This window comes from Phyllostomus hastatus, unplaced genomic scaffold (genome assembly GCF_019186645.2).
Source record: "Phyllostomus hastatus isolate PE091 unplaced genomic scaffold, TTU_PhHast_1.1 phas_scaffold_28, whole genome shotgun sequence".
NCBI lineage: Eukaryota > Metazoa > Chordata > Mammalia > Chiroptera > Phyllostomidae > Phyllostomus > Phyllostomus hastatus.
In genome coordinates, this window is record NW_025334022.1 from 23,352,280 (window position 1) to 23,364,614 (window position 12,335).

Below are 12,335 nucleotides of genomic sequence, written 5' to 3' on the forward strand. Positions count from 1 at the left end.
CCCTCACCCTTACCTCAGCACCGGATTTACCGGTGGCCTAGTCCAATTGGTCCAATTGTCTCCTAACTGATCTTTGTACTCCCCAGTCTATCTCAAAGTACCTTCTTCAAAAGCCAATCAGAGCCCTGGCTGGTGTAGCTCAGTGGACTGAGCGTGGGCTGCGAACCAAAGTGTCGCAGGTTCGATTCCCAGCCAGGGTACATGCCTGGGTTGCAGGCCATGACCCCCAGCAACCACACATTGATGTTTCTCTCTCTCTCTCCTTCTCCCTTCCTTCCCTCTCTAAAAATAAATAAATAAAATCTTAAAAAAACAGCCAATCAGATATCATTCTCTTCTCAAAACCTTTCAGTGGCTCCACACTTGAACGTTCTATAAATCCCTCCAGGAGTTGGTTCTTGCTATCTTTTTGGGCTCATCTCCCTCACTTTTCCCTGAGCTAGTACTTGTGTAAGCTTACTCCAAGCACTAGCCCAGGGGCAGACCCAAGTTTTGTGGAGTGTTAGGCTTACACAATTTGAAGGACCCTCCAAGAAAGATAATATAGCATTATGACTAAAATTTAGTTACAGGGCCTAGAAAGAGGCCTGTGAAAGTGAGAGCACTAGGGCTTAAGTTTCGTTAGATTCACAGTAATTCTGCCCCTGGTCTGGCCAAACGGAGCAACCTTCCATTCCCTAGAACATGCCATAGTCTTCCACATCTCCTTGCCTTTGTACAACCAGTTACCCCTGCCTGGAATGCCCTTCCCTTCCTGCCCTTCAAGGGCCAGCTCAGTGGACACCTCCTCTGTGAAGGCTTCCCTGACTTCCCCACATGGAATCAAGTGTCCTCTCCTTTATGGTCTCATTGTAATCTGTCCTCTACCTCTTTGTATTCTGACCTTTACAGAGCATATCACTCTCAATGGAACTGCTTTGTTTAAAACCAGTATTTCCTGTGAGCATGTGAGGGGCAGAAACAAAGTCATTCCTTTACAGATCGTCAGAGCACAGCAGCACCTGACACAAGGGAGAGCTCAATAAATGTCTGCTGAATGCAACAGAGACCTCACGGGTGTATACTGGAAAGATATGCCTGCTTTTGGCAAAACATGTACAGTAGAACAGTTGCTTTAGATAGGGACCCTGGGCGGAGGTGGCATTTATAAGGGATCTGCTGTCTGCCCTCACCCTCTTGAGAGAAGGTCTAGTCAGGACCTTGACATCTACAGTCTCTCCAAGATTGTTGTGGTGAGCTATTCCCCGTGGCCTCCCACCAGCCTCCCCACCCTACCACCTTCCTTACCTGTCCTCCTTGTTGATCTGGTCCCCAAAGCCCACTGTGCTTACGATTGTGAGCTTTAGCCCCACATTGCTCTCATGAAGGTCATAGGTATTAGACCGAAGCTGGACACCTGGCTGTGTGTGGGTGGCTGGCTCCCCCTCGAACTTGGTGTTGAACAGGGTGTCCATGAGGGTGGACTTGCCCAAACCTGTCTCTCCTGAAAAGCAAAAGGATAAATTATGGTCCATTCACACAGTGACCGTGAAACCATTCACATCATGCTTTAGATGCATATTCATTGATGTGGGAAAATGTACATGATAAGACACTGAGTGAAGAGCATATAGAAGTATGGACTGTGTGATCTCAGTTAAATGGGGGAAAAAAAAAAACCCTGAAAGGAATTGCACCAACATATTAGCAATAATCATCCCAGGATAGTGGAATTGGGGTAATTGTCCTGTTATTCCTCTTTTCTTGTTTTTTGAAAATTTAGTATGCATTGGGTTTTTTGCAATGTTTATTTAATCTGTATTGTATTTTTCCATTACCTTTTAGTCCCCTTATACACTCCCCCGCCAGCAATCACCACACCGTTGTCCATGTCCATGAGTCCTTTTTCCTCTTGCATTGTTTTTATAGTTAGTAAAAGAAACTGTTACAGACAATGATGGAGAGGTAGAGTTATGCCTAGAAAAGGCCTGGAAGGAAAACAATATAGTCCTACTAACCGTTGTGTCAGAGTGGTGGGGTTATATGTACTTTTCATTTCTTTCTTTGTGATTTTGTGTATTTTCCAAATTTTCTATGAGGAACATGAATAGCTTTTGTAATGAAAATTAAAGGTTTATTTAAAATTTTAAAAGTGGGGGACAGCAGTCTGTCATCAAATAAATATCCTCTCAGTCCCTATGTCACCTCGATGCCAGGACCTGACAGGGCTCTGCAGAAGCCTGAATGCTGTCCCAGCGGGGAGCCAATGTGGCTCTCAGCTTGTCCTCCCAGGGGGCTGAGCAGTCAGTGAGACCATTTGTAGCTAATAAGGAGGGAATATAGCAGGCCACAAATTATTCTTCCCCTTAAATTTCAAACAAACCAGTCATTTCTTTGTTTAACTAACAGGCTGCAGGGTACCAATAAATTAAACCATTGGAATTTCAAAAGTCTTAACTTTCACACCAAGGAGACAAGTGGAGGAAGGGCTGTGGGGGACTGGTGCCGGTCTGGGGAGGTTATTTCTGAAAGATCTAAGGGATGCCAAGCCACTGCCATAAGCCAGGGAGTGTTCATGGATTGAAGAGGCTGGAGGGAAGCTGGTGGCGCTGGACTCAGCTACCAGATGTGAGGCCACAAGTTGAGCTGGGCATTGTAAGTGGCTATAGTGCTTACAGTTTCCTCGGATCCAGACTATATCTAGGTCCCCATCCCACCCCAAGGGATTCAGGAATACAAGGTTCAGCAGTGAATTACTTTGAATTGCCCTTTGAATACCTAGACTACCCTGCCATTCTTCTATTATCACCTCTCTTCTCCCTTCCCCCTCCCAACCCTTCAGATGTGAGTGTCAACTGTCTTTACAGTCAAGAGTGGGTTTGCACTGGGCAAATCCTGAGCTGGCAGATCCCCCTGTGACTAACAACACACATTCGCAACCTAGGCCTAGGGCTAGAGCTTCACAACCAATAACTGCGAATGATCCGTCTGCTCTCCACCCTCTGGGTGTGTCTAGCTTTGGATGGTCCACACCTCTTTTCTCTCAAAAAATGAGCTATGAATGCAAGAGGTGCTTTTAAAAATATATGTTGATGAGAGCGCCTGTGTGTGGAGAGACTGCTGAGAGAAAACAAGGAGAACATTCAATTCAGCCAGCTGCCTGGCCCCCCAGCCCAAGTGCATAGCCAGGTTTGACTAATGGGGTTGATTGTCAAGGTGCAGGAATATGGTTTCCTCTCACAGATCATGTTTCCAGCCAGGGTCTGTTATACCTATCAGCAGCAAAGATTCTCCTAGAAGAGGCCCCTTAGTTCCTCCCTAAAGAACAGGAAGCATTTGGGTCCCAAGAAAAATTTGGTGAGGTGAGGCCTTTGCAATGGGAGGTGACAGACTTGGCCAAGCAATGGAATGTATCACCCCCTCCTCGCCCAAGGTGGGGGTGCAGCTAACTGCAAAGGAGGCCAACATCTCTAAGGTGGAAACACAAGGGTGGCTCCCTCACCCTGACCCACCTTCCCTCTGGGCACTGAAGTTCAAGCTACATTTCAGCCTGTCTTTGAAGACACCAAATGAATTTTCCTTGTGCATTCCCATCTCCACCCCCTCTTCTGTTCTGTGAGTTCTTTGCTGAATGCCCTGCAGCAACTAGAGAGTGGCAGGCCCTGCCTCCCCAGCACCCAGACCTGGCTACCTGGCTCTCTGATCCTAAGGATTCTCAGACAACAGGGGAGGGGACATCTTCCCATACTCCAAAGAGTGCCCAAGACAAGCTCACACAGGCCTCAGGAGCAGGACTGCAGAGCGAAGGGCCCACCCTGTTTGCACAGCTGAAGAACTAGCGGCCCGCCTACAGGGCAGGGCAGTGAGGAAAATGACCATCCAAATGCCGGCCAGCACAAAAGGGCTGTGGAAACTAGATGTCCAATGACAAATATCTGGAAGCAAAGAACCTGCGGGTATCTAGGGAATCAGGATAAACACAACGTGAGAAGAGGGCAGAAAATCAAGTGAGCTCATCCAATGGCTACTGAGTGCTGCCATCCCAGCTTCCCATGTATGTGGAGCCTAAGGGGTGGGGACTGTAAGGTGGGCACTCTCTCACAATGGCTAGCACAGGCCCAGCCTGAGCCTAGGATGCTGTCCCCCGCCCATGATGCCCTGAGCTGAGTATTGAGTGGGAGGGTGGGCCTAATTCAGATCAGGTCAGCAGATTCCACACGCCTGCAGGAAGGTGGGGACTTGGTAATTAGATTCCAGCAGGAAACCTGAGGAGTCCCTAGGGGTCAATTTCTCTCCTCCTGCCTCCTCACAATGGAGCAGGGTTCCTTAACCCTTTTTAAGTCATCACCACCATCCAGAAGGATTTCAGCTCACTGTGCTTAATGCAGACAGCATTCTGGAAACATCAGATTATTTAAAATAATAATTTCATTTTAAAACATGTACTATGAAATATGCCTTTCCAAACTATACTCCCTGGGATAGTCCAGTGTTGACCTCTGTACCCTGAGTAAAAAATCACTATTAACAGCCCTGGCTGGTGTGGCTCAGTGGATTGAGCCATAAATGAGCCTGTGAACCAAAGGGCCGCTGGTTCGATTTCCAGTCAGGGCACATGCCTGGGTTGCTGGACAGGTCCCCAGTAGGGAGCGCATGAGAGGCAACCACACATTGATGCTTCTGTCCCTTTCTCTCTCCCTTCCCCTCTCTCTAAAAGTAAATAAATAATTTATTTTTAAAATTATTTTATTGTTGTTCAATTACAGTTGTCTGTATTTTCTCCCCACCACTCCCCCTCCCCCCAGCCATCCCCACCTCCTTCCTTTGCTCCCACTCTCCCCCTTGGTTCTGTTCATGTGTCCTTTATAGTTGTTCCTGAAAATCCTTTCCCCCATTATACCTTCCCCGCTCCCCTCTGGTTACTGTCAGGTTGTTCTTAATTTCAATGTCTCTGGTTATATTTTGCTTGCTTTTTTTCTTCTGTTGAGTAAGATCCTGTTAAAAGTGAGATAAATAAAATCTTTTTAAAAAATCACTATAACAAAGAAAAGCTTAGCCCTCTTCCTCACCTGCTGTTAATATTTGTGTTCTCTGGCTCCTTGTGCAATGAAGTCCTTTCGGTGATGAAATGTAGAGTGCCAGTCAGGTTGTCACTAAATGACTGTGTGACATGAGCAGAGCCCTTTCCCCTCTCTGGGCTCTAGTCTCCTTGGCCATAAAATGAGCAAGTTAGAATAACAATAATAATAGCTATCAATTATGGAGCACTCACTAGGTGCCAGGCACTACTGTAAATACTTCATATTTCCTTATCTAACTCTCCAAATAAGCCTAAGAGGTAGATACCATGATTTGTTCTTAATTTACAGATAGGTTAACCAAGCCACTTCCTAGCTGTGTACATTTGTTCCCGTTCTCAACCTCTCTGCGCCTTACCTTCCTCATCTATATAATGTAAACGAAGTAACTGGTCAAGTAGTAAGTGGCAGAATCAGCATGTGAATCAAAGCAGTTTTGACAATGGAGCCCATGTTTATAATCAATATGCTCTAGAGCATCCCACGGACATAATATGTTCGTTCATTTGGTCATTCAGCAAATATTTACAAAGCCTCTAAAAAGAGCTGGGCACAGTTTTAGGGGTTGGGATACAGCAGTGAACAAGACAGCCCCAATCCCTGTTCACATGGTACAGCTCACAGTCACATGGAGCTAAAGTCTCTTCCAGCTCCAAATGGTGCTTGGGAATAAACCCAAGAGAAACGTTTCTGAATTCAAAAGGGAGGTGTCCAAAAGGAAACTCGCCAGGAACTCCAGTTGGCCAAGGGAACCTATGGACAGGGACAAGGTTGTGCCTGGCTCGGTGACCTTGCCTTCTCTTTCCTGATCTTGCAGAGACCTGGCAACTTCTACGCTGAAGCAGGCTCACCCAGCTTCCTGCAGCTCTTCCCAAGCCCATGTGCAGTGACATCAGGTTGGCAGCAAAAACCAGCTATGATGGAAATAATGACACTACGGATATCAGCAAATTGCAAACCATGGCAGTTTTTTCCCCGAGAGCAGATTGTGAGACACTGACCGGCACACTAGCACTGCTGGCAGCCTGTCTTAGGTGAGCAGCTGCCTTTCCCAATCGACCCCTGACCTTGATAGAATGTTTAGCTGCCCTTCCCGTCCTCGTTTAGTGAACCTCAATCCTGCTTCTCTTGTATGTTTTTTTCCAAGTTCAACAGAGCCCAGTTGCGCCTGGAATCCTGAGCAGCTTCAAAGTAAATATTATCATTATGACCCTTTGTGTTGCTCACAGGAATCGTTGTTGCTGGCACATTTGGAGAGCTGAGTCTCTTTGGGGCTCTTCTGCAGCAGAGCATTTGTGCTGCTAGCTCTGGTGGCTCCTCTGAGGCCTCCTGCACTGTATCTAGGATCATGAGATCCTAACCATTTCCAAAGCTAAGCAACTAGTAAATACTTTACTTTTATGGGGACAGGCGAACCTCACCCTACTCAGTAATTATCGTCAACGCTAGAGAATCTAGGGTATTGAAGAGGAGTCATAATATGCTCACACCCATGTGCCTAGCCCTCTAAAAACAATCATTGTGGGTGCCATTTATTGGTACCCTGACGTATCAATGCAGCTCTGTGTTGGTAAAAATTCCCTCTCCCAATCCTAACATGCCCATGTGCACACATGTACATATACATGCCAGGTACCCAGTGTGCTGGGCTTGAGCCTAATGCTCAGCAGTCCAGCACCAGGATAAATAATACTGTGCCAAAAATAGCCTAGGTCTCTTAATAACGGAAGCTAGTGCTACCATAATTTTACACTTAAAATGCCCTATTAGAAAAGAAAAGAAAATTCCTTCAGGGAACATATTCTATGCCCAAACAGTCGTTAAAGGAGTAAACCTGACAGTTATGCACAGGCGGTGGACCGGCATGAAATCACGGTCACTGAAAATCCTGGGAGAGCAAAGATCACCTTCAGCAGCCAAGCTACGAACCCTTCGCCAAGTCAGCAGCAGGACCAAGCCTATGGCTACGCCAAGATTGCAGCCTTAGAGCCACTCTAAACTGCTTGTAACCTTGGCCCAAATTGTGGGCTCTCTGAGCAATGACAGGGTCGCAAGCACAGACATAGAGTAGTAGAATGCATGAGTTGTAGGCTTTTTTGGATCAGGGATGAAGAATGAAATTAAACCAGTTCAGGCTACTGTATTGAATGGTTGTACTTACAGGGCTAAGAGGGGAGCTACCAGGGCAGCCACTTTCTGAAACTTGACATGACAGGAAAGAAAGAGACAGGGTGACAGGGGATGAGAGTCTCCTTCCTACCCCTCCCCTCTCAGGGGGTCTCTCCCAGGCAGCTGAGTAAGGCCATCCCAGCAGGTGCACACTGGAGCAGTCGTGGCTGTACAATGCCTGGGCAGGAACTCAAGGACAGGTCTTTACTATTCCTCCCACTTGCTTTGCCATGAGCTTGGCTGCCCCTTCCTCTGGTCCAGACGGGAGCCTGTAACTGGCATGTCCAACTACCCTACATGCCTGCCTTCAGAGAGCTATTCTAATTTCCATGGCCTCCCTCCTAACGCTTTACTGGCCCATGTAATTGGTTGAAAGGTTGCTTGGTGTGAGTGTGTCATTTCACTTCTCATCTTCTTAACTCCAGTATAGGTCATAGAGAGCTCTGGGAGGAATGCCAACAGAATCCAATATGTTTGTGTGGAAATTTTCAGTAATCAAATGTTATGTAAACTAAGTTGGCCACCAGCCAAAGATTGGAGAGATTTGGCAGTGCTAATATTAGATGTAATAGCATTTGATCTTAATGTCAATCACCAGGACTTCTATGTATTTTGTATACTTCTCCTAATGGCAACTAACCATAATCATCAGAGGATTTCTGGCATTTGATGAATTAACAACCTAGATCTGGACTCTAAGTCCCATGATATAAAATTCTGTGAAGCACATATTGGGTTGGCCAAAAAGTTCATTCGTTTTTTTTTTCTCTGGAGGATGGCTATAGTAGCGCTTAGTAGTCTTTAACTTCATTTGAAACAACTTCATCAGATTGCAGTATTATGACAGTTGTCGTATCAGTATGCATGCACTTTTAAAAAACATCAAAATTGGTGAATTTCTGTGTAGTTATTTTAATACTGAGGATGGAAGAAAATAAGCCCCATTTTTGGCATATTGTGCTTTATTATTTCAAGAAAGGTAGAAACACATAAAAAATATTTGTGCAGTGTAAGGAGAAGGAGCTGTGACTGGATCAAACGTACCAGAAATGCTTTGCAAATTTTCCTGCTAGAGATTTCTCGATGGTCAATGCTCCACAGTCAGGCAGATCAGTTGAAGTTGATAGCGATCAAATGGAGACATTAATTGAGGACAATCATGATATACCATGTGGGAGATGGCCAACATACTCAAAATATCCAAATCAATAATGCTATTGGTGAAAATGAAAAATGCTTCTTTCATTTTATGGGGAAAAAAACTGAATGGACTTTTTGGCCAACCCAATATTTTCATTTCATAGGTTCCAAAGCTAGTGTGTGGAAGTGAGTCACTCAACTAGTGAGTGAGCCTAGCTGACTGCCTGCCATCCATGTTTGGAAGCGACTTTGTTGTGCTCTATCTACCTGCCCTTAAGTGCGCAGTTATTCTCCTATAGAAAATGATGTGGAAGTGCTGGGGATGGAGAAGAGAAAATAGAGTCCAAGAAAAGGAAAGACATCAGTTAGAAAACAGAACTTTAGACTACATTAAAGAATAAAATATCCCATTCAGGAGTGGCTCAGATCCTCAACATGAATGATTTTCCCATATGCGCTATACAAAAAAAGATGAAAAAATTAGCAGAAGTGGTCCAATCAGCGTGAAAATTGGCTTTATTATGGTATTATACAATTATTAAGGTTTGGAAGTAGATCAATGAAAATATGCATGTATGCTTTACAGCGCTGTGTAGTGAAAATTATATGTTATGATTGTGTTTGTAAATTTGGGATTTTTTAAGGTCTAAGGAGAGATTCTTAAAGAATGGGAAGGAACTTTTGCTCCTCGTATTTGGTTGGTGCTTGAGTTTCCAAAATGCTTTTGTGTTCTCAAGACATGTTGCTAGCGGCAGTTAGAGAAGCAGAGGGATGGACAAAGGGTTAGCCAGACCTGGGTCCTTCTCATGGTTCTGCTACTTATTCTGTGTTGCCTCAGATAAGTCCCTTATCCTCCCTAAGTTTCTGGGTCTCCATCATTTCGATGAGGATATGAATGCTATTCACTCTGCTCACTTTGCAAAGCCCTAGTAAGGACCCAAATTGCTAATATGGAAAAGTGTTTGAGAAGCATAAGTGGTTCATGTGGGACATGTATTTTGCCATGTATAATGCACACTGCTTTGCCCATATTTTTTAGAGAAAATTAAGTATGTGCATTGTACATGGGTATAATGGTTATATACCATGGGAATAATAAGGGGCATAATAATCCTGTGTATAACACGCACCAAAACGTGGGCGCGCATTATACACAGCAAAATACGGTAACTCATTCATTCCTTTCACAAGCATCATTGAACTCTCTTTGTGCTTTGATTAGTATATATCAGGTGACTAAGATGTGGTTCCTACATTTGAGACTCAAGTCCAGAGATACACATAAAGGGAATAAAAGAACTTGGCACAGAGCTGTGTGATCCTTGCACTTGATCTTGAACTGTACCAAACATAGCGGGACTGCAGAGGAAACTGACAGAACCAATTCACTGCCCACAGCTGGTAGGCAGGAGCCTTTCCGCAGCCATTACCTTCCTCCCAGTTCTGCTGTGGCTCCTGTTCTCTGCAGTCAAAATGAACCTGACAGCAATAGCTGAGCCAGCCAGCTCCCTTGCAAAATTTCCACTGGGTAACACACAGCTCAGTTTCCCCCAAGGTATGACCATATATTCTTGTCTGACCAGGGAAAATATCATTACAGCCAGCTGTTTACAAAAACAAGCAGAAGGATAAAAGAAGAAAGAGGGGAGAAACACTCTTGCAAGTAGATCAGAATGACATGCTATTTAACCTAATTACCTGCAAAGCCACATCCAGCCATTAAGGATCCATTTTCTGTAATAGAATTTTCTGCTATGGAAATACTCACCCACACACAGGATGTTAAAGCAGAAGCCCTGGCTGACTGACTTATTCACCAGCTGGTCAGGCAAGCTGTCAAACCCCACATGTCCAGCCAGGGGGACAGTTCGGCAACCTTCACCCTAATTTGGAAGAGGAAGGGGGAGAGAAAATAAAAATGTGCTTACAAGCAATCTGGGCCTCACTTCTCCCTCCAAATAATCTCCACACTAGGAAGTAACACCCACCCAGGTTCCATAATGAATGTTACCATAGTTCCAGACAAAGCAGACTACAGAGGGGCTTATAAAGGGCAGAAAGGAAGGGTCATGGGATGAGACTGCTGGTGCCGGAGGTCCACAGACTTGGGTTAACTCTCAACTCAAATCATTTAAAAGCTGGGTAACCTCTCGGAGACTCTGTTTCCTTCTCCGTCTATCATATGAGATAATATTACTTATCTTACAGGTCATTGGGAGACTTAAATGTGCTCATATGTATAACAAACTTAGAACAATGCCTGTTACTTGCGTACATGTTCAGTAAATATTACAAAGGGACTTCAATTACCCTTCTCTCTAGTGCATTTTGGGGACCTACAATGGTGGCCCTGTGTAGATGTTAAGAGACTAGGCTTTGACAAGATATGGAAGCAGCTGAAGTGCCCATCAGTACATAAATGGATAAAAATGCTGTGGTACATTCACACAATGGCACACTACTCAGCCATAAGAAAAGAAGGAAATCATACTTTTTGAGACAGCATGGATAGACATAGAGATTATTATGCGAAAGGAAATAAGCCGGTCAGGGAAAGACAAATACCGTATGATTTCACTTATATGTGAAATCTAATGAAATAAACTAACAAACAAAACAGAAATAGACTCATAGATACGAGAACAGACAGTTGTCAGAGAGGAGGGGGGTTGGGGCTGGGTGAAAAAGGTGAAGGCATTAAACGGTACAGTTTGATAGTTACAGAAGAGTCACAGAGATGTAGGTTACGGCATAGGGAGCATAGTCAAGAATATCGTGATAACTGTGTGGGGCCAGGAGGGTATTTGAAGCAGTGGGAGGACCATTCTGTGAGGTACATGATTTTCCAACCACTATGCTGTACATCTGAAACTAAAACAGATAATACTGAATGTAAATTGTAATTGAAAAAAAAGTGTAAAAAAAAAGAGACTAAACTTGGAAATCAGGCAGGTCTGAATTACAGTGCCACCTCCTCTACCTTCTGACCTTAAACAAGTTGCTTAACTTCTCAAAGTGTCCCCATCTGTAAAATCAGGAACCAGTTTTACTACCTCACAGGACCGTGTGAGGGTTAGGTAGGGTAATACTCCTCAAGCACTGAGCACATGGTGAGCATCCCATGAGCAGTAGCTGCTATTCTTATTACACGGGGAGGTTATCCTTGCACTCAGACTCCCCCAATAACATGTGACGCCATGGCAAACTTGCGGCCACGCCACACTTGCAGTGGCTCACTTCGGTGAGAGACCTGCCTCCTTGCTTCCTCTGGTCCCCTTGTCACCATTGGGGTCAGTCAAGTCATTCACAGCCCTGGAAGGCAGGAGGCCTTTGCTTCGCATGCAATTCCCAAAGCTTCTTCTTGCTAATGGTTTTATAAAACAGGGAGAACCTCAAACTGGAGCAGGCTTCCAAGGATCCAGGGAGGGAGGACAAAAGGGGGCTGAATGTACTAAAAAAATGCGTTAACTGCCAATAGCAGCAAGAGAGGGGGAAAGGGAAGAGAAGGAAAGCTGGAGACAGCCAAGCTAGACAAGAGGGGTGGGCTAGGTAAACAGTCAGTTTCTGTTGGGTAGGGCTACACCAAGATTTCCATAACCAGAAAGGTGCCAAGAGTTATCCAAGAAGGACATGGTTAGTGCCAAGAGGCCTGTGCCAACATCCCAGGCTGTTAGCCTGATTTTAGACTGGGTCCATAAAGGCATACTTTCACACTGAGAGGGATGGGCTGCATTGGTGGGGAACCTCACAGCAGCTGACAGTGTTGGCACTGGTTTCCCAGATAGCCACTTCACCCAGTTTGGGATCCTACTTCCATTGGTTTCATCGGCTACTCCAAGAATGAGACACAGGGCTACGTGCCAGTGACTGCCTTCTGGTAAGCTCATTACCCTCACACATCTCACCCCCCACACACGCCCAGTGGAGTATTCTTGAAACACGACCATCTGCCATCCTGCAGTCCAGGTT

At 45.1% G+C, this 12,335-nt stretch overlaps 1 protein-coding gene across 6 annotated transcripts in view; it reads right to left on the reverse strand.

The window, feature by feature from the left end:
• The window catches only part of SEPTIN6 (septin 6), a 69,139-nt gene that overhangs the window by 43,146 nt on the left and 13,658 nt on the right, over positions 1 to 12,335 (reverse strand). For all 6 annotated transcript variants that reach the window (XM_045817495.1, XM_045817497.1, XM_045817498.1 and 3 more), the window contains 2 exons: positions 10,135 to 10,249; positions 1,288 to 1,483 (listed from right to left, as the gene is read on the reverse strand). In XM_045817495.1, coding sequence (XP_045673451.1) covers positions 1,288 to 1,483; positions 10,135 to 10,249 — 311 coding nt within the window. The remainder of the gene's footprint in view (positions 1 to 1,287; positions 1,484 to 10,134; positions 10,250 to 12,335) is intronic.